At 43.2% G+C, this 22790-nt stretch overlaps 1 protein-coding gene across 9 annotated transcripts in view; it reads left to right on the top strand.

The window, feature by feature from the left end:
* Positions 1-22558, top strand: part of SMARCAL1 (SNF2 related chromatin remodeling annealing helicase 1) — a 40349-nt gene extending 17791 nt beyond the window's left edge. For 8 of the 9 annotated variants that reach the window (XM_082238229.1, XM_082238233.1, XM_082238232.1 and 5 more), the window contains 9 exons: positions 3520-3585; positions 6886-7026; positions 11901-12119; positions 14099-14169; positions 14779-14881; positions 16285-16467; positions 18019-18119; positions 21433-21532; positions 22109-22558. In XM_082238229.1, the coding sequence (XP_082094355.1) occupies positions 3520-3585; positions 6886-7026; positions 11901-12119; positions 14099-14169; positions 14779-14881; positions 16285-16467; positions 18019-18119; positions 21433-21532; positions 22109-22303 (1179 nt within the window). In that variant the 3' untranslated portion in view covers positions 22304-22558. The remainder of the gene's footprint in view (positions 1-3519; positions 3586-6885; positions 7027-11900; positions 12120-14098; positions 14170-14778; positions 14882-16284; positions 16468-18018; positions 18120-21432; positions 21533-22108) is intronic. The other variant, XM_082238236.1, reaches the window with a different exon arrangement.
* The last annotated feature ends 232 nt before the right edge of the window (positions 22559-22790 follow it).

Below are 22790 nucleotides of genomic sequence, written 5' to 3'. Positions count from 1 at the left end.
GAGAATTTCTGAGAACATTCTTGTTGGCCACTGTTCCCTCTCCTTCCCCAGATGCCCCAGATGCTAGGTTTGTGGCATTATGGGGAATGTAAAATGGTGGCCAGGCTGCTGTTTCTACTTGAAAGCTTAACAGAGAAAACTATTTCAAACAAGGAAGGAGAATTAGCCATTGCTAATGCTGAGCTTCACCCCTGCTGAACTGTTGAAGAATTTCTCCTTCCGTTGGAGATGTTTGGTGAAGTGGTCCGCCCAATTTCTCTACGCACAAATAGGGTGGAGAATTCCAGGGAGGCATTTTTGTGCACAGCTCTAAAACAAACCACAGTTTCCTCAGTTCAGTCGTACAACAGGAAACTGTGGTTTTTGCAAAATGAAAAGTGGAAGCTTTCAATCTTCCCTCATTCTTATGCACAAAGAAACAGGGAGAGTATGAGTCTGAGACTCGCCGCAGCTCGTTCTCATAATACTAAACCGCAGTTTAGTTATATTTCTTCAAGGCTGCTCTGGAATCTCAGTTCTTATTATTGTTTCTTAATGAGTCTTGTTGAAGTCATCATAACCCACAGTTCTAACACTTCAACCCTCTGTACTTATTTGGACATATCCTTCTCATCTCATCAGAAATTCCCTTTCAAGTAAATGTGTTCTGGGCCACAGCCAAAGAATTTTCTGCACAGTTGAGTGCATATGATGCTGAGAGGTCAGCAGATACCCAGATCACCTGCATCAATTAAGGTCCTGGAGCCAAGCAGCTTCTTAGATCTCATCCTTGCAGTTAAAAATATATATATCGAGCTGCTAGCATTTACTCTTCAGGAATACTGCCCCTCAGGAATCCCTTGCACAAGTGTGCAATCTCTTGCCAAAGTGCCAGAGGTGAAAGTGCCATAATCCCAACACTTCCATTTCTGGTTGTCTACAAGGTACTAGTCTGTGAGGTCTTTTAAAAGTCTGCTGGGCTTATTCATATAGAGCAGGGGTGGGGAATCTCTGGCCAGTCTTGTCCTGCAACACTTTGCTCCCCAAACCACACGCACCCACCCATCAGCTGATGTCACTGGTGACTTGCGTGGCTTTTGCAGTTTCTCAGTTTGTGTGTGGGACTTAAGAGTGATCTTTTCCCTTTCCCTGCCACTATGGGCAGCCCTGGGGCTATTGCAGCACTCAGTATCTTCACTGGTCATTCTGATGTTGCAATATTGTATTTAGATGCAATGCTAAACGATTCTCTGCTCCACTCCCTTCCTCTTGCACAACTGCGAGGAGGAAATCTGAAGCACCCATTTCCATTTTCAACTAATTTCAGTTTGTCATTTTGTCTGAAGCAGGCTAGGCTCTTAATATAATAATAATAATATAATAATATTTTTTTATTTATACCCTGCCCATCTGGCTGGGTTTCCCTAGCCACTCTGGGCGGCTTCCAACAAAGATTAAAAATACATTAAAACATCAGTCATTAAAAACTTCCCTAAACAGGGCTGCCTTCAGATGTCTTCTAAACGTCAGATACAGTGGATCCTCCGGATACGAACTTAATTCGTTCCGCGGGTCTGTTCGCACCCCGAAAATTATGTAAATAGAGGCACACTTCAGCACATTCACGCGACGTGATTGAGTGCTTCTGCACATGCGCCCGTGGCGAAACCCGGAAGTATAAACTTCTGGGTTTGCCATGGCCAAAACCCGAAGACTCCGTATCCAGAGGGATAAGTAAGTAGAGGTATGACTGTAGTTGTTTATCTCTTTGACATCTGATGGGAGGGCACTCCACAGGGTGGGCCCTACTACTGAGAAGGCCCTCTGCCTGGTTCCCTGTAACCTCACTTATCGCAGTGAGGGAACTGCCAGAAGGCCCTCGGACCTGGACCTCAGTGTCTGGGCAATATGTGGGATTTTTGGAAAATGCTGAAGGGGGCAGGGGGAATAGAATAATTCACTATGGAAACAATTCTGATGTCTTAGAGAGCGATCTAATTTACCTCATTTTACTTGTGCTTAGTAAACACAGCTAACTTTGAAACTGCCAAGTTTGCCTAATATTTGAACCCATTCATTGTCACTAATGAACTTATGAAATGGGAAATTTTCTGCAGAAAAATAAAACACCGGAGGAAAAAAAATCAAGGAAGTCCCATTTTAGAATTTTTTTTTTGCCTCGCATCACAAGGCCTAACCATGCTATGCTTTACATGGGAGAAATGGGGGTGGATTTTCCTTACTGTGGATGTTGTTTATTGAAATACAGCAGAGAGGCTACCAAGTGCTTGGGAGTGACAGTATCGATGAGTGTGCCATTCTTCCTAATCACCTTGTCCCTGTTTGCTGTGCAGGTGGAAAATACACCTTTAGTGTTTCCTCCATGGGGCAAACGGCAGCTATTTGTGTATACGTGCCATTTAGATTGAGAAGAATGGTATGACAGGACTGGGTAAAACCCCTCCCCTGCCATTGCTCCGAAGAAATAGACAACTCCCTCACTCCTCAGTGGCTGTATTTTCATTTAAAACCCCCCAAAATGAAACATTGCGGATAATCACAGTCATTGATCTCCCACTTAGTGTGGTTTGGCCCTCATTCACGTTCTTACTAGATATGTTGTAGAATTCAGGCCCTGCGTTTTGCATCCAATAGCCTCTGCAGCGTGTTGTGCTTCCTCGCTTCCCTCTTCAATCCTCCCTCTGCTGGTGGCTGTTATTAGCATAACCTTATTGCTAACCAAGATTGAGAAAGCAGTTCCTTCCAGTTGAAGGGGGTATATTATCCTTTCTGTGCATGGCTGCTTACTCGTCCAAATACGACAAGATGAGCACATTCCCTGGGAGGGTGCCAATTTCCTTAGTGTCCCGAAGCTCGGTGTTGTAACAGCAATGGCAATAGAGCTCATTCCAGGAGGGGAAATTCTCAAATGGTAGGTCTGTTTCCTACCTGGCGAGCCTTTTAACAGCAAACTGGTTGGCTCCTAATTAGATTTTCTCCTTAGGTGGTTTTTCATAATTAGGTGGTTTTTCATTAACCCCTTCCTTTGGGGGAATCCGTGCAGGGCAGACTCGCAATTATCTGCATTTAAGAGGAAGCTGTGCAGCGGCAAAAAGAATATTAATAGTGAGAATCGTTTCTTCCCCTCCCTTTACTGGCTTGGTTATGGTTGTTGATAGATCAACAATGAAAGGATGTGCTTTCCTTTCACAGTGACTTCAGTTTCAAGCAAGCAATCCTACCTTACGTTGTGGAGGTTTGACATTCAGAGCGGTGCTGTACCCGTCTAGGATTATCTAAGATAATCGCACAAAATATCAGGACAGCTTAATTTGGCCTTCCCCAACCTTGGGTCTCCAGATGATGTTGGACTACAACTGCTGATATCTGTGAAAATCGGCCTTGCTGGCTGGGGTTGATAGGAGTTGTAGTCCAACAATATTTGGGGACCCACATTTGGAGGAATGCTGATATAAACTGCTTTTTGGTTGTTTGGCTATTGCTCTGGGTTTCACGTACTCTCCCCTTCTTCTGTTTCAGGATGAGTCCCACTTTCTGAAGAATGGGAAAACTGCTCGATGCCGGGCTGCGATGCCTCTTCTGAAGGTGAGCATACCAGGGTTTTCAAAATTGGGCATTTGCCTTTTAGGAGCTGTGTATTCAAGATGCCTGGTATACAGGCAAGAGCCAAAATAATTTTGCTAGGCTGCTACCAGTGCTGTAGTGACAAGTTGGGAGCCATACAAAATCCCAATATGAGGGACGTAATTAAATTCTGTGCTTTTTCACCTACCTATGATGCAGATTGGGCAATTTTGGTTTATCAGTTAAACTCTACAGCAGAATGCATGCAATAAGTTCAGAAATCCTAAGTGTAGTACAAGATTGAGTATTTAAATACAGAACAAATGCATAATCATTCCAAAGTATCTGAGATTTTGAGTATTTTAGGATTATATAAATGAATTCCAGGTCACAGAGTTGGCTTCAAAGTAATATTTCCAAGTGAAGCTGCCCTGAGAAATAATGATCTGTCTTTTATTTGCTATAAATTTTGATATGTCAGTAACCACCAATTAAATTGATTTATCCCAAAGCTGATAGAGTCTTCCATAAGTATTTCACACAGACCTCATAAATCTGTTTTTCTGGTATGTAACCTGAAAATCCTTAAAGTGGCTTGGATGAAGGATATAGAATCAATAATGGATTAATAAGGAGCCTTTAAGTTTCATATTTATTCTGAAACTCTGTTGAAGAACAGGTCTGAATATAATACTTTTGAGAAAAAATAGGCATAATTATAATATTAAACGTGTAATCTTTGATATCACTTAGGCATTGATTGCTTCTGAAGATAAAGTAGCATTTCTTAATATCCATTTTTTTGCTTCCTTATAAAAATTTCTGAGGAAATCGCTTTAAGGCAGTGATGTATGGAATCTTCAAGTAGGCCCATGTATAAAACATGGAGCTGAAGTTTGAAACTCCATGAGTTTTCAGAAGTAATTATTCATAGTAATGTACCTTGCGTCTTTACTGAGTAACCCTAAATTCTGCACAAAACGCTGTTGTTGCTCTGCAACCAGGTATTGAGGATTGTGTAGGGGCACTTTTTGAACCTATAAAATGAATCAAGAAGTTTAATTTAAACGATATTTAGATTAGCCTGATTTTCCAAGTGAACCTTTAACATCAGGTGTGCATTGGAACTGGCAGAATCTGGCACTGTCCTTTTTTATTATTATTTAAAAAAATGGAAATATGAATGCTGTTGGAAATATGAATCAGAATGAGCATGAATATGAAATATGGAAATATAAATCAGTTTGCTTTTGAGGAATGAATATAGTTGTAAAAGGTATTCTAGTCCTTAAGGTCTTCCAGAATTCTTCCTTTCTATGCTTAAGAATTTTTGAAAGCTCCGTTTTCCTAAAGGGTGGGTGTAGGAGCTCTGCTACTGTCTAATGTCAAAACACTGCCATTTTCAAATTGTTCAAAACTTTAGGTTGTTTGCATCCGTGATATTCAGTTAGATCCTAACCTTATTCCAAAGTTGCAGCAGGCATGAGTTATAATACTGTTTTATGACAGAAATGAAATTTCCCCAAACGTGCAGATGCTGTCTCCCCTCCAGTCCCATTTCATTCTCTCCCAAGAAGCAAACTTCTGCATTGAAATTACCATCAGATATTTCCATTTCGTGTCAGGCAGGGCAACACACACTTTAAATGTTAAACAGCTGACAAGGGCAGAATAAGAAGGAATCGGAAGGATGGTTATAATTGTATATCCAGCACAATGAGCATTTAAATAGTATCCATAATGCAAAGCATGCCAGGCCGCGTGCTGTAGGCCACAAGCTGTGAACATCATTAAAAATCCAGTAAATCGCTGTAGGAGAATAAGACACTTTTGCATGTTGAATCATTTTTATTTTCTGGTATTTCCCCATCCTTCCTCCTGCTCTTTGAAGCCTTTTGATACCCAGTGCAGGGATCTGGCTATTGTATCATTGGCTCTGCATTTGAATATGCCTATGATTCTTGAATTTCTCTTTGGGGAAAGGTCTTCTCGGTGTCACCTTTTATCATACAAAGAACATTCTCATTGTGCTGCTGATGCTCATGGCGCCCCATAGCAGTTGGCTGGGTGGAACTGTACCACTTACCTGGCTTCCAGATGTCAGGAACATGGCCGGTCACTGGGAGGGAGGGGGGTGAGGTGGTAGGAGGCTGCCCTGGGGTCGGCACAGCGGCAAAGCCAATCCAAAACTCTTGCTGGTGTGTCCACATTGCACCAACCTTGTGTATACCATACACAAATCCAGAGTGGAGTCCCTAAGATGGTTGGATGGTACAATGTACGCCTCCTTCTGGTGACTCCTGCAGCCATGTTGATGCCATACGTATTGCTCTGATTTCCTTTGGACCACATCAGCGAGGCCAAGAGGGGGGTCCAGCTGAGGATCCATACACACTACCCAGGCTTGCACCCAAGGGTTTTACTTCACCCCAGGGGCACACTTCATTGTCTCTTGAGACAGATGGATATCAGTCACCACCACCACTATGAGTGTCATCTAACAAAGCAAAATGGGAATGATTGTGTTACTTCTAATTACAATACAGTGGTACCTCGGGTTAAGAACTTAATTCGTTCTGGAGGTCCGTTCTTAACCTGAAACTGTTCTTAACCTGAGGTACCACTTTAGCTAATGGGGCCTCCCGCAGCTGCCGCCGCGCGATTTCTATTCTCATCCTGAAGCAAAGTTCTTAACCTGAGATACTATTTCTGGGTTAGCGGAGTCTGTAACCTGAAGCGTCTGTAACCCAAGGTACCACTGTACATGTTAGCATTTATACCGTGCTTTATTTGAGTTCTCCAAGTATGCTCTCTTCAGTGGGCTTCAACAACTTTTTCAGATAAACCATTATTGTTATCTCTACATTGCAGATATGGGAGCTGAGGCCGAGAGCGACATGCCTAAGACCACCTAGTTAGTTGACAGCAGAGGCAAGAGTCTAACAGGGGACTTCTTGGGTCAGGCCAAGACATTTTGCTCCTTGAGGCGGAACAGCATATTTAACACCCATCACCACTATCACCAAATCAAGGTGTATGGTATCCAAGGCCAGCCAAGTTATTTTTGCCCCTGGAAGCCTCATAAGCATCTCTCCCTGGCAGAAAAACACACACAATCATAACACACTGTTGCTCTTTCTTGGTACTCAAAATCTGCCGTCTGAGGAAGCCATTTCAGTCTGCCTGGCGGTGGGGTCTGCTAACCCACTGTGCTGTGTTAGCTCTGCTAGTTAGAGCCATGTTTACCTTTTTGGGTGTCCTCGAATCTCTATGTGTGATAGCAGCCACGTAATTAACCTTTTGCAACATTTATATCCCCAGGCTGCCAAACGAGTCATCTTGTTGTCCGGAACCCCTGCCATGTCCCGCCCTGCAGAGCTTTATACGCAGATTGCAGCTGTCAGACCATCCTTCTTCTCTCAGTTCCATGCCTTCGGGCTCCGCTACTGTGATGCTAAGCAGGTAACATGAGTCTCTATCCCTGGCAAAGCAGAAGCCACGAAATTATTATTTGGGAATAATAATAACCTTCCATTCCGTGAAGCGTTTTGTGCACTGCCATTCCCTTTACAAGGGGACGCGGGTGGCGCTGTGGGTTAAAGCCTCAGCGCCTAGGGCTTGCCGATCGAAAGATCGGCGGTTCGAATCCCCGCGGCGGGGTGCGCTCCCGCTGTTCGGTCCCAGCGCCTGCCCACCTAGCAGTTCGAAAGCACCCCCGGGTGCGGGAAGGTAAACGGCGTTCCGTGTGCGGCTCTGGCTCACCAGAGCAGCGTTGTCACGCTGGCCACGTGACCCGGAAGTGTCTCCGGACAGCGCTGGCCCCCGGCCAATAGATGTGAGATGGGCGCACAAACCCCAGAGTCTGTCAAGACTGGCCCGTTCGGGCAGGGGTACCTTTACCTTTACCTTTATTCCCTTTACAATCTCTCAGTGAAGTCTTGCTGCGAAAGGGCAGATTTCTGTAGTGACAATTGGCCATAGCTCCATGGTTACTGTAAGATTTTCTGCTATTTCTCAAGCATCTCCAGTTAAAAGGCTCCTAGCAAAGTGTTAGGGCTGGGATTGACTTTTACCTGAGGCCTTGGATAGCTTTTGCCTAGCCTAGTTGTTCACCAACTAGATTGTTCACCAACTAAGAAAGCCTGACTGAACTTGACCTCTGTGATTACCAATTAACTCATTAAACTGATCAGTGTGCAATGTCATAAATAGTGTTGTCATCAATCATATTGATAACTGGCCCCATGAGGTGTAATATTGACAAGGAAAAAAATATGGAATTGGACATTACTATGAATCCATTAGTTCTGTATTCCTAAATGGAAAAAGGATTCAGTCTCCAATATGCTTTTTGATTAATGAGTTTTAAGCTACCAAAAATATGAGCATGATTAAATACTATTATTTTTTCCTTTATATTTACCACTAAATCAGATGTTCCAATGTGGTATGAAACAGAAGGTGTAATTCTTCTAATTATGATTATGATGTTTGCAAATATCAACAAGCTGTAACATCTCAAGGGATAATGCTTGCTTTTGCAGTGCATTCGTGATTGTATCATGCCTGCTTCTTTGCCTGCATTTATACCTTCATTAAAATTCCCTCCAGTTGCTATTTCACTTTCCCCTAAACAGAGTAGATCTTCAATTAGTTGATAAGAAACACTCATCTGACGACTGAGTGCTACATAAATATACACTGATATTAAATTCATCTGTCCAAGCTTCCTTTTATCATAATATATTGACCTTCTTTGTCTTTCCTGCTCTGAATAACTTCACACAAACACACTCCTTTCACTTTTGTACATGCTCCAGGCCCAGTCCTAATGGGTAATATCTATTTTGCTCAAATATAGACCCATTGAAATAAACGGGCAATGTTAACAGTTATTTCTAATGTTTCTTCTTGATGTGCATTTCCTGCATATACATAATATCACCTTGCCATTTTTTTCCAGAAATTGTGGTACTTTTCTTGTTTTTAATGGGAGGCAAAAGGTTAACGGGCAAATACATACATACATACATACTTGATTATTGTTCTGGCCAAAGGCCATGACAAACCCCAGTTCTTTCAGACTTAGTATTTTACTTTCGGCATTAAATTTCTTTCTCTCATATATATATATATATATATATTCATATTTATAATGCTATCTTATAATGGAAAGACATTGATTCTCTCTGCTTTATGGCATTCCTAATGTCTGAGCTATATGTGGTTATCACCATTCCTTCTTTACTGTTTTTTTCTTCCTTCTAACTTTTTCTTCATTCCTTTCTGTTGTGAATTCCCCTGTTTCAGGCCATCTTTCAAGGATTCTGTGGGCCCTCAACCCTTCTTGCACCACCAACGCTTCCCACAAACACCCTCTCCTTGCTGTTTCCCTCATTACCAGGCTTTCTCCAGCCCAGCTGATAGTGGTGCAGGATGGGAAGAGGAATTGGTGGGCAAGTGAAGGGTTAAAGTTCTTCTCCTACCTGCTCCCCTCCCCCTTTGCCAATGTTCATATCCCTGTTGTCTTTGTGATGTGTAATTCTTCCCTGAGTTGCTCAAAAATATGATTAAACAATTCTCTGGGATCCATAAGGAAAGAAATTGCTATAATAAAAGTAGGATATAGTATTAATATAAATTGTATTGTCTGGGTTAAACAGCAACAAGAAAATCTCAAACCTGAATACCTCAGTTTAAAAAAACAAGACCCCGAAAAATACTCCATTTTAAACGGAATTGATTTAGCTTCACGGCAGAAGACCACAAATCTCTGGCAGATGCAATAAGCAAAGATGGAATTAGTTTATTGGTTTACGATCCACAACTCCTTGGCACTTCTTGCTCATAAAAAAGTGCAACAAATGAAACGTCACCTGTTTTTATTTATGAGCCAAATTTTATAGTTGCCATCGAGCCATTTTTCAAAGCAGGTGATGTGAATAGTGAGCATTAAAAGACAGAAAAGTGCACGTAGGTTGTCACAGATGCTCAGCCAGAAAAAGTTCGGGAGCTTTGCTGAAACATGCGACTGAGAAATTTCTTCCACTGAGAATGGCCTAGGTCAAAAAAAGCGGCTTCTTAACTTTGCTGTTTGATATCCTAGGAATCCAGGGCATGCGTGTTTTCAGCGGATGTAGTTTTACAAGGCCGTTGAAAGTTGTCAATATGATGATTATGCTTTGAGGCTCTCTTTAATTGCCAACAGGGTTCTGAATAAGCCGAAAGAGTGCAGATAATGAATGCGCTGCTGGCTGCAGAGTTTTATTTTCTGAAGATCTCCGCTTTCATTTAACTACCAAGCTCTTGTGGGATTCAAATACAGTGGTGCCCCGCAAGACGAATGCCTCGCAAGACGGAAAACTCGCTAGACGAAAGAGTTTTCCGTTTCGGAGGTGCTTCGCAAAACGAATTTCCTATGGGCTTGCTTCGCAAGCAAGACGACAATGTCTTGCGAGTTCCTGCTGGTTTTTTCCCCCTCCCCCCTTTTTTCTAAGCCGCTAAGCCACTTATCAGCTGATCCAATCAGCAGATAAGCTGCTAATAGCGCTAATCCGCTAATCCTTCAATGGGCTTGCTTTGCAAGACGAAAAAACCGCTAGATGAAGAGAATCACAGAACGGATTCTTTTCGTCTTGCGAGGCACCACTGTATATATTTGAAAGTGCATGGGCCATGCTTGCTGAAACCTCACAAGCCAGAAAGGGGAGTGGACTAGTGGCTGGGGAAGGGCTTCAGTGCCCTGCCAAACAGAGACTATTTGTTTGGCTCATCTCTTGATTGCCAAGTTGATCATCCCTCAGTTGCTATGCCGAGAAGACTGTAAACACACTTTAGAGTTCCGTTGAAACTAGAGTTCTGTTGCAACGCTAGAAAGAAAGGGGGTTGATACAATTTTCATGATTCAGAGCTCCTTAGAAAAATTTATAAAATGCTCATGGATCATGGATTGGATGCACCTTAGTTGTCTTCACTGGAAAGTGGTGAAAAACACTTGTGCTGATTGCTCTTATTCAGGCTTCCTCAACCTTGGCCCTCCTGATGTTTTGAGAGTACAATTCCCATCATCCCTGACCACTGGTCCTGCTAGCTAGGGATCATGGGAGTTGTAGGCCAAAAACATCTGGAGGGCCGAGGTTGAGGAAGCCTGCTCTTACTTATTACTGACATACTGTTGGAAATCAAGCCTTTATCAGGAGAAACTGGCAACTCTCCCAGGCACCCGGCTTGGTCTCCTGGTGACCTCCCTGTCTGCTTTCCCGGCAAGATCCAGGCAGAGGTCGCGATAGGCGATCCTTCTCAGCGTGAGAAGAACACACCCCTCTTTCCTGCCCCCCCCGGCAGGGGAAAGAGATAGACAGAAAACGTATTTATATGCCTTTATTTCTGTCTTTGCAGCGTTACAAAAAACATGACTGCTCTCTTCAAACTCCAGCAGTCGAGAAACACTTCCTGCACTTCTTCTACAGGAACAAAAGGAAGAGCTCATATTACACTCTGAGCTAATTCCAGTGCTTCACCCTGTGAATTGACTGTCCCTCTGTTTCCCACGGACAGTCCCAACATTCCCATCATGTTTTGTTTTCAAGCTAGCACTTTGCAGCAGCATTGCATCCATATCGTAACACATACCTGAGAAACAGACTCCAGATGTGTGCTCCTAAATGTCTCGTGCTGACATGCCCATGATTTGCTTTACTCCTCTAAGCAGACATCCTCCGGCAATATCTTCAACCCAGATACCTTCCTCTGCTCTGCTTCTGCTGTTGTTTCTTTCTCTGCTTCTACATTGTTCGTTTCAGCCATAGTAGATAATTGAGACTAACGTAATTCATGTAATAAAATAAATAAAAAATTTAAAAAGGCATTTCAGTGGATGGGGAACATAAAAAAAATGCAGAAAACAACATAATTATTTACATACCGGTAACTTTTGTGGACTAAAACAACCAAAAATAGTGAACACTTCTCATTCGCTTGTGTGATTTCTGTTCCTGACCTCAGATGAACATACAAATTACAGCACAGTTACAGTTGGAAAGGATGACAGGGATTAAAATCTTTGGGGAATTCTCTTTGCATATTGGTTATCACACTAATTCTCAGCCTGGAACACCATTTGGTTTTTGGATCACTAGAACGCTTTTCCAAATGTTTCTTAGCACTCGTATAAGCTCAAACCTTCCTATTAGTATTATTTTAAAATTTCAAGTTGTGTTCTGTATCAGAATCCCAGTGCATAGATGTGCAGTATACTCACAGCTCTTGCATGAGTGATGATGCTACTGATGATGTTTTAAAGTTTTTGCTTCCTCTTGTGTGTCTGTTCCACCCAGCGGCCTTGGGGGTGGGATTATTCTGGTTCATCCAACCTTGGTGAACTGAAGCTTCTGCTGGAAGAATCCGTCATGATCCGTCGCCTGAAGTCTGACGTGCTCTCTCAGCTCCCTGCAAAGCAGCGCAGAATGGTGGTGGTAGCTCCTGAAGGCATTAACGCAAGGACGAAGGCTGAGCTGGCAGTGGCTGCAAAAGAAATGGCCAAGGGCTATAAGAGTGTGAGTCTGAAATATTGTTGGCCGAGAACATGGCTGCATTCCATCACAATGACGAACGGTTGCTTGAAAATCTAAATACAGTGGTGCCTCGCAAGACGAAATTAATTCGTTCCGCAAGTTTTTTCTTCTTGCGAGTTTTTCGTCTTGCGAAGCACGGTTTCCCATAGGAATGCATTGAAAATCAATCAATGCGTTCCTATGGAAACTGCCTTCAGACCAGGTCTGGGGACAGTCTGTCCCCCGACCTCTTCTGAAGGCTGGGGGGGGGGGACAAGGGCTTTTCTTCCCACCGCCAGCCTTCAGAAGGCTGTTCTGAAGGCTGGCGGTGGGAAGAAAAGCCCTTCTCCCCACCTCCCGCCCCCAAGCTCTGGGGAAAGGAGGGCTTTGCTGCCGATCCCCAGCATTTTAAAAGCCCCCGGGGCAGCGGAAAATTTTCCGCTGCCCTGGGGGCTTTTAAAATGCTGGGGGTCGGCAGCGAAAGCTTCGCTGCTGCCCGCCAGCATTTTAAGATCGCCCGGGACAGTGGAGAAGTCTCCGCTGTCCCGGGAAGGAAGGCGGGGGGGGGGAGACCTCTTCTGAAGGCCGGCGGTGGGCGAAAGTCTTTGCTCCCGACCGCCAGCATTTTAAAAGAGGTCCCTGGAGATTTCCCTATGGGCTTTCTTCTTGCGAAGCAAGCCCATGCAGAAATTCGTCTTGCGGAACGACTCAAAAACGGAAAACTCTTTCGTCTTGCGAGTTTTTCGTTTTGCGAGGCGTTCGTCTTGCGAGGTACCACTGTATACAGTGTGCTGTTTACATCTGAACCCTGTGCCAGTTTACAAACCTGGGTTTCCAAAGGGTTGCAAAGTCACAATATCAAACCACAGTTTGTGCTCTGGTTTGCCATTCTACAAACTGTTGACAAAGCACAGTTATGGCTGTTGCTGTGCCCTGTCTCTAGAGGTTGCTGAACCATGGAGATGGGAGAGAGCAACAAATTTCTGAAGCGGCATGCTGAAGAGAGAGGAAACAAAAACAGACAATTGGCTGTAAACTGGCTGTACATTTGAAAGCTCAAACCATGTTACTGGTTCTTAACTGTGGTTAGTAAAACCATGGCTTGCTGTGATGTCTGAACTGAGTCTCTGTCTACATAGTTTGAGATACGATGGACAGGAGAAGGGTAGCTCTGTCTCCACTGCTTAGCTCTTGGTCCAGGCAGTTGGCAGGGACCAACTTTGGAACCTGTGTTGTTGACTCTGCATGTCCTCAGGAGAGAGGGAAAAGTGCCAACCTAGTGTTTGCTGGGGTAACTTCCATCAAGACCTAGCAGGGACAGATGGCAGCTACCTCCTAATAAAACCTGCATATCCGTCAGTAAAGTTCTTCAGCAATGGCAACAAAAGTCAGAAGCCTGCAGGTTAGGTCCATTTCACACATTTTTGAAAGGGGAATCTGTCTTTGTCATTATGTGCATGCTTATCAGAGAGCTGGACATCCTCATAACTCCAGTGACAGTACCTGTATGAAATATGTATGTTGCATTCACACAAGACATTTTTAGAGTTGCACTTAGTGGCCCAAGTCTGCTTTATACATTAGGCCTGTGCTAGATTTAGGATAAAAAGTTTAATCAAATAACAACACGTTGAGCTAGAGGGGGAATTCTCATTCCTACTCCTACTCCTGATAGAGCTGATTAAAGGTCCTTGCACCTCTTTTGGTTTCCATAGGGTGTTTATTTCTCACTTCACTTTTAATAATGGCACCTTTAATAATTTCACAGCAGAACAAATTATCCAGGTTTGGCAAAGCAAACAAAACATATGCAGGGGGGAGGGAGGTTTGTACTTGTATAAATATATTTTTAAAATTCAAGCATGTCATCTTTTAGAATTGTGGCTGCAGAAATCTGCCACATGTGAGTCCCACTAGTCATTGAGCTGCTAGCTACAACCTTCTGGACCTAACTGACGGCTTTTTCAAATATCTGTTTGCAGAAACAAGAACAGAAGGAAGCTCTCTTTCTCTTTTACAACAGGACTGCTGAAGCCAAAATTCACTGTATCATGTAAGTTGCTGTTTCACAGTATCACACAAACCTACCTGACTAGGCGATTCTTGTTACAGTGGAAAGGAAACTGCAAGACAAGATTGGCAGCGAAATCAAGTTTGGGAAAAATGTTAATTAAAACATTTAAGCACTGTAGCATTGGCCTCGGTATTGAACCAGCCTGGCAAATATTTTACAGAAATGTTATCCTTAAAGTTATCCATTGTGCAGAAGGCTGAGATAAGATTTTCTGGTTCTGCTGAAAATAAGCAAATTGAGTCCTAATTGCTTTCATTTCAAATGTATTAAACCTATTTTGTACAAGGTGACGTGCAGATAGATCTTCAGTAGAAAACAACTGATCATATTTTGACGCAGAGATTTTGACGTAATATATTTGTTGCAGTTGGGAAAAGTCCTGGCCTTTATAGTCTTCAAAAATGGTCCGTAGTTTCAACTACATGTGAGAAACAGGTCCTTGGAACTGGGATTTGGCTGAATTGCCAGTTCTCTGAATAAAATAAAAGTTGAGGATCACTGATCTAGGACCATACACTGATTGCTTCTGGAACAACAATCAATGTGTATCTTCTGAGCCTCCTATCCCCCACTTCTCGTTCACTGTAGAGAATATATCTTTGATTTATTGGAAAGTGGAAGAGAAAAGTTTCTGGTATTTGCTCATCATAAACTCATCCTGGACACAATCAGTGAGAAACTGGAGAAAAAGGTAAATTGATCTGCATTTATTACTACTCCTTTTCCAGGACTTGGAGATCCTGATAAACTATTGTATCATTGCCACGATACAAAGCTGCCTGGAACCTATTCACAATGGTGTATAAAAACCCATTGCATACATTTTCTTACTGCCACCTTGTCTAGTGTTTTCTAGAATTCACAAAATACAAACCTGGCCACTGGGATTAATAACCTTGAAGTAAACCAGTCAACATCAGGAGGGATTAAATGTGTTAAAGATAATCTTCCGGCTGTCAGTTCTCATATTTCAAATCAATAGCATGTCATGAACTAAAGCTTTAAAAGCCCCCCCGACTTGTTAAAACGAAGCAGGCATGAAAAGTTGACCTGTATAAAGTTTAAACAGTATGAAGAGTATAAATAATTACATGTAAAACTGACTCATTAGCATTCCTCCCTGCCAACTGAATAGCCATCTGGCATAATCTCTGTAGCAAAATCCCTGTAGCCAAAAATTCCCTGTGTGTTTGCCATTGACCCTGCCATTCCCCTGACTTGGAGTTTTGTTTCTGACATCCCAGTGAGCTTCAGAGAAGTCCCACTGGCTCTGGGTGCTTCCAAGTCTCAGAGCTAGGCCAGAGAGCAGCTCCTACCTGCTCCATAAATTGTGCTGGGGAGACGCTAATCAAATTGAAAGGTGTGGTCATCACTGGCGACCTGGCAGTGACATTTGTGGCACGCCTGTCCCTCATAAATACCACAGCTCACAGGCCTTCCCTGTGCTGCATGTTCTAGCCTTCGTTGGAAGGGAAAGCATTTGGTTCCAGAAAGATAATAACCTTCCTCATCCGTGGCATCTGTATTTAGCCAAGATTTAATGCAGCTCTCCCAGATTCAAGTTCACTCAATGTCCTTGGTATCTATGGCCTTCATATGTCAGGGCTGCCTTAAATATGTGCTAAGGCAATTTAAAATAGGTTTTCCTAGATAATGTTCTCGCTCTTCAAAGATATCAGAAATTGTTTATTATAGTACTGGGCTGAGTGTCAGGATGAGAATCTTGTTACCTGTTCCAAGCAGAGGGGAGAAGGGTCAGAGAGAATGAAGGGCCAGATGGCATGAGGGAGCATTTGGGGGTATATTACCGGTAGCTAACCAGCCAACAACTCCTGTTTATTGGGATTGGCTGGCAGGTATGAGATAACTGACGGCCAGCAAGCCTGGACAAGCACAACTACCTAGCAACTCTAACCTGCTTGGAGCAAGGCAGGTCAAAAATATAACAAATGTAAGTTAAATCATCTCCTTCGCAACTTGAAGGAGTGGGATCCCAGTGCTCCATTTGGCATGGCTCCAGTTTTCAGCCAAGTGAGGAGAGAGGAGCAAGCCCTGATGATAAGTGACCCCTTGTTTCCTCACCTTCCCTTTCAGCATATTGGGTACATTCGCATTGACGGCTCCACACCCTCAGCTGAGCGCCAGTCCCTCTGCCAAGAGTTCCAGTTCTCTGACAAGCACTCTGTGGCTGTCCTCTCCTTAACGGCAGCTAACATGGGGCTCACCTTATCGTCCGCTGATTTGGTTGTGTTTGCAGAGCTGTTCTGGAACCCTGGGGTAAGACAGCTTGGATACTGCCTGGGGGTGCTCCTCCTGAAAGGACGCTCCTCAGAGTTTAAGATAAAACCATAAGAGGCTATTTGTGAGGGAACTGGATTGTGTACTTTATGTGCTAAAGCACAATGACTTTGTAGCTATGGTTGTTAGACGGAACCTATAAAAATGAGTATCTGTCTGGTGGTGATACCTGTTTTGCATATAGTATTTAATGCTACTGCTGATCCCTCAGCTCCCATTATAAATAAACATTGCTGATAGCCTGCTTGATTTGGCTCTGTTGAACCAAAACACACTCTTGCAGCCTAATGACTACAAAACTGTTCAGTCAACTCTCCCTCCTGCTCCATTTCAGGTGTTTGCATGGCTAAGGTTTCCCTTTAACAATTACACCTATTTATCGTTTGTCAAGTCCTCTACAATCTTTACGGAGCAAAACCTAGTTAAAAAATGATGACATGGATGCAGCTAAGCTCCAGTTAACTGGATTTAGTCACAACTAACCTTTTTGGGATTTTGCCGATTGGGTTACACCAAGCACTATCACTTTGTTTGTACAACAGACCTCATCTGAACTTTCACCTTCCTCTGTTCTCCCTTCAGTGCCCCCCCATCACCCCTACCCCCCAATCTTCTCCTAAGGGTTGGGGGACCCTCAGGAGCAGGAGGGAGAGCAGAAGAAGTCCTTTTTGTATGTATGTAACTCTGTGTTCACTACTGTATGCAAGCCATTGTCCTTAAAGTCACAACTCGTGTGAGGTACACCACTCTTGCCCCTCTTCTGAAGATGGGTACCTGGGGGTGAGAGAGAGAGAGAGTGGCTTTCCCTTAGTCACTTGTGCATCTAGGTATGAGGTTGAGCTTTAATTTGGGATTCCATTTTTACAGTCCAGCAGCCCCATCCCCAATTTTCTCCTCTCAGAATGAAGTTGGCAAGAATGCAGTAGAAGGCCTTTGCTCAAATAACCACATACTGAAATACATTGCAGCGCTTGGGTTAATATCATGATCTATACATTGTAAGTGCTCCATTGTCTCCCAAGACAGACAGATGCCAGCAACTTTGGTATCGTAACTGTAATTTGGAATAAACTTTGTACACTTTTGTGCTGTTTTAATGGAACATCCTGTCTCATTTCATGGAGGATTAGGTTTGCAGTGGTTACTGGCCATGAGTGTTATTGCAGTCTTATCTAGGCGTCTAGTTGACTACTGTGGGAACAGAATCCCATATGGGAATCTGGCCTGATTCTGCCGGGCTCTTCATTTGTTCTTACCATTGTGAAAATAGAAGTACACAAAGTGACAAGCATTTTGAGTCACCTTGTGAATGTTAGCTCCCTCTTGGATCCTCAATGTTTCCTTTTTGTAAAATGCTTTCTTTTCAGTCGCTCATTTTTTACATTTTAATCTTGACAGCAAGGAGAGGGCCACCTGCTCTGTGCCAAGCATAATGATTCATTGGTTTATTGTTAGGGGTTGTAGCAGCAGTAATTGCTCTCCTCTCTCTCTTTTTGTTTTCTAATTTGCATATTTGGTTTTTAAATGCAGGTTTTGATCCAAGCAGAAGATCGGGCGCACCGAATTGGGCAAACAAATTCTGTGGATGTTCACTACTTGGTAGCAAAAGGCACAGCTGATGATTACTTGTGGTAGGAAGCTGGTTGTGCATGAGACTCTTATTCTCGGGGTCATGGGTAGGGCTGGACAATACCTGGTTTTCAACATTGCAAAATATCACCAGCTAAACATTGCAATATACTGATATATCACAGTGCCCGAAATAAGGAATGGAACTATTTAGAGGCATTGACCGGCTTCACGGTTTTCCCCACATTGTGATTTTTGTATAGTTCAAAACCACCAACCCACCATGATTTGTAATATATTGTCAGGTCAAAAATGAGGAAACTGATATCATGATATGGACCTCAAACTCATTGTAGATGACAGATCTATATATCACCCAGCCCTTGAGTTGGTTGAGTTGGGCAAAAGATTCTCGCATTGCTGGAGGTTGGACTAGGTGACCCTCATGGTCACTTCCAACTCTACAATTCTATGATTCTGTTGGTCCTCCCCATCTCCCCCTTCCATGCTGTCGTTTATAACTTTGATCGTGAGAGGATGAAGGTCACCCAATTAGAATCCTTTGATTGCACTTGGGGTCCATGAGTAGTGAGCAGCCAAATGTTACGTCAGCACTGCTCAATGACTTTCCCCACAACCTGAGCATGCTAGACTATTACAAAAGCACCTGGAGTCTGGAAGCGCTCTGCTCTTGCAATCAGAATCAGTTTTGGAAAATCAGTATCTTTCCTGTTTATCACAAGTGTCACTCAAGTGCATGATGACTGGTACTTGATTGTTCCTTGGTTTTCAGCATTTTGCAAGGGTTTAAGCGAAGAAATGCAAGCCACCTCAGGTTATTGCCCACTCTGAGCTTGCAATGCGCTCAAGAGGGGGTTTTTGGGGTGGAGGATCTGAAGACCAGAGCCAAGTAGTCGGGTTGGGTCTGGTCATGCTTAGCTGGCATCTTCCTTCTGTAACTTCTGTTACACCTCTCCAGCAGTCCACATTCATGACTGAGAAGAAAAGTAGGATGAAGCCAGGAACGCCTATAGGCTTGGGAGGATTGTGTTACAAGGTGGAGGTGGGAAAATGGCCCACCGGCAGCAAGACAAGGCAAATCATCAGATGTTTTGTACTCCCTGGAGTCCTGAATATCAGCTTTGCAAATAATTATACCCTTCCCTCAGAAGAAACTAGGAGATGACATATCGCCCACACATGAAAGAAAGCTAATGACAGTCATTTCCCCATTTTACTTGTAAATTTCTGTCCACAAAATGGTTAGTACGAGAGTGGAAGAAAATGTGCTGTTTGCCAGGGTGGGGGTTGTTCCCCTGTCTCTTTCCACGAGGCTCTGTGAGAACACTTGGGTAGCGGAAAGTTTGTGTTGTCGTATGAAGTGTTGCCTTCCGTTGAAAAGAAGCGATGTTCTGGTTTTTTTTTTATCTTGAGGCTGATTTGCAGGACCGTATTTATTGCATAGCAATTGCAGCTGTCACAAATGAGCTGCTGCCTTATGTGAACATGGTGCTCGCCAGTGGGAGTGAGCTAAGTGAGCAGCAGCAAACTTGCTGTGTAGCAGAGCTCGCTTGGGCTGATGGTGGCAGCTAGGCTTTTCATGGGCATCACCTTAGCCACAGTGATAATAAGCATTAGATTACTGTAATGAGCTCTACAGAAATTTCATGTGGCTGGTTGACTGGGGCTGGTTATAGGAAGGTTATAGAGAGTGTGTCCATTGACAGAAAAAGAAGGACCCCTTGCTCTGTGCAGAATGTTTAAATATTTTCATAACACTTTTACTTAAAAACAAATTATTTTCTTTTTAATTAGTTGCACATTTTTTGTTTTTGTTTTGCTCCTTGTTGAATAGGCTGCAATCTTGTACAGTCAATGGGACTTACTCTTACACTTAAAAGCTTGCACTGTTAATTGCTAGTCTCCCAACTTGGGCACTTTGCATATGGTCTTCTATCCACACACAGGCCTTATGTTCTTCCCTTTCTGGGTCCCTTAGCTGTAAAATATGTCCATCTTCCTTTCATTTACATCTTTGCACCATCTGGGTTTCACTGCCTTTCATTTCTCCCATATAGTCTGTTGCCTATCTGTGGTGTTAACCTTTCACCCCCAGTCTCAGAAATTTTCACGGCTTTAGACTATAATAATTTAATCTTTGCTGAAATCTGCCCACTACCTTTTTGTTGTTGTTCTAAGCATGTCTTCATGTTTCTCTTCTCTGCTTCCAGCTCTCAGCCTGTGCATGTTCAGAAATTCAGACATACACACAGTGTATTTTCAGATAATGTTGTTCTTTCTGTCTCTAATCAGAAAACTTATCAGGTTGCATTATCATACCACACCCTGACTTTCATGAAATTAGAGTTTCGGGAGCTGACTAAGTAGAACACAGACTTTGCTTGTATTCCTTACAACAGGAGTAAATAATCCAGGGTCCTCCATTGTTGGACTACAATTCCCATGATCCCTCACTATTGGCCATGCTAGCTGGGACTGATGGAAGTTGGAGTCCAGTGACATCTGGAGGGGCCAGAGGTTCCTCATTCCTGTCTTACAGCCACTCTCTCCCCTTCAGATTGTTCACTGGGGTGGAGTTTAGTGCAAGTGAAGCTTGTTCATCTGGCACTGATGGTCATCTGAAGACTTTGGCTGTGCATGCAGACCCCAACAGTTTCCCCAGTGTTGGTTTTCTAAATGGCATGGGGGTTCATTCATTTTCAAAGCAATATTTCCCTGCAGGATTCTCCCCTCTCTCCCCCACCCCTCTCAACAGGGATCCAGGCTTGCCCTCTTGCTAAGCCCATATTGGCAGCCAGCTTGTCTACACATGGGAATTACGGTAGTTTTTAACTTTAGGGATATGTGCAGCTGCAGTAATATACCAAACTGCTATTTTTCCAGAGCTCTTGGTATTTTCTATAGGTGCAAGTTCCCAGTCCTCCTAGGCTAGAAGGGGAGATGTGTCTATATAGCGATGTTTTGAAACCACAGAGGTAGAGGATGGACTTTGCTGGGCAGCACAAATGCTTGTCTCTATCTTTCCTGATATCCCTGTTACTCCTTGGTGTTTCCCACATTCCTACACTTCCAAGCAAAATATCCCAAATTCATTGTGAAGGAATTGGTATTTTGGGGGGATGGGTTGGGGCATGGAATTTAAAATGCAGACCTTTGACATCTTCACATAGAAATCTGAGAAGACAGTATATAGGGAACTAGTGTGCAGCAAAGTAATGGGAAAAAATCCTCATCTGTGATGTCCTCTGCTTACTGGCTGAGTAGTTCAGTGCTTATAGTTAGTTCAGTGCTTTCACTAAGAAAGATGCTTGCTTGACTCTTCTTTGTAATTGTAATGCCTGTATTCTCCACTAGGCCAATGATTCAAGAGAAGATCAGAGTCTTAGGTGAAGCTGGCCTGTCTGAAGCCAAGTTCTCTGAGGCAGCCGAAGCTACAGATTACTTCTTCTACAAGGTAACTTTTAACATTCCTGGAGGCGCTTAGTTTCTCTCCAAGGTGCATGGTCTTTCGTGCAATAAAGCTGGGGTAGGAAACATGAGTCCCTCCAGATGGTGTTGGATTACAATTCCCATCGTTCCATTACTTATGCTGGCAGGTGCTGATAGGCGTTGTAGTCCACCAGCATCTGGAGGGCCACAGATTCCCCACCCCTGCAATAAAAAAATAAAAAAGCAATTATTCAGGCATCTCCAAGCATGACTTATCACGTTCTGATTCCTTCTGTGGACAGCAGCCATGCTTGAATCAAAGGCACCTATTGGATGGTGTCACTCACTGCAATGACTTTGATGGAGAAGCTCCATCCTTTGCTCTTGAGAGATCCTCCTCCTATTTCAGTGTGTCCCATTTCTCTTTACCACTCAAATAGCAGGGAGAGGAAGGAAGGCTGATGGTCCGGTCTGCATCTTATTAACTTGGGGGACGCCTCCCTCCATCTCTCCTCTATTGACTGTTTTCTTAGTCTGTTCTCTGTTGACTAGCAGAGCTCTTTTGTCTGCTTGCCAGTGATGTCCCTCTTTAATTTCCCAGCAGGACCAAAATCAGGAGACCATCTTAAACCTTTTCCAGAGGACCTTCTCGGAGGATGCAGATGATATGGATGAAGCCCTGCTTGTGGAAATGGTTGATGCCTGTGAAGGTTCTGGACCACAGACTCCATCGAGTGAAACGGAATCAAGTCTGTGCAAGAAACGGCGTGTTGATGAATATTTTTGCAGACAGTAAACTCAGAAAATGTTGCGCTTTTTTGTTAACTAAGATTGTATTTAAAGGAGGGCAAAAAGAATAATCAGTGAAAATTGCTTTGATTGTTAAAATAAATATCTATTTTTAAGATGGGTTAGCCTGTTTGCTGATTTGAACAGCTTTAGATGCCTTCTTTTTATTGCTTCTCTAGCTGGGAAATCAAGAATCTGTGGCTCTATCCCGACTCCAATAAAATCTGCAGTGATACAGATGAGTTTTACTACTTGAATCTTTGCTGCAGCTCTGCGTTTAATACCTCTCCACAGGATTTCTTGAGAGATGGAATACTCCTCCTCATGCAGCAAATAAATCCTGTTTGGCGAGTTTAGAGGCTTTCAACAATTCTATTCTCGTGGGACAGATTTAAATAATTAAGCAAGAAACTGCTAGAAAGAACTGTGGGATGCCTATTTTGAGGGCAGGCCTGTAAAATTCTATGAGAAAGGGAACACATCTGGTTACATTT

The sequence above is a fragment of the Podarcis vaucheri genome (assembly GCF_965113315.1).
Source record: "Podarcis vaucheri genome assembly, chromosome: 1".
Taxonomy (NCBI): domain Eukaryota; kingdom Metazoa; phylum Chordata; class Lepidosauria; order Squamata; family Lacertidae; genus Podarcis; species Podarcis vaucheri.
The sequence above is the reverse complement of the archived record's forward strand: the minus strand, read 5'-3'. Positions and strand labels throughout refer to the sequence as shown.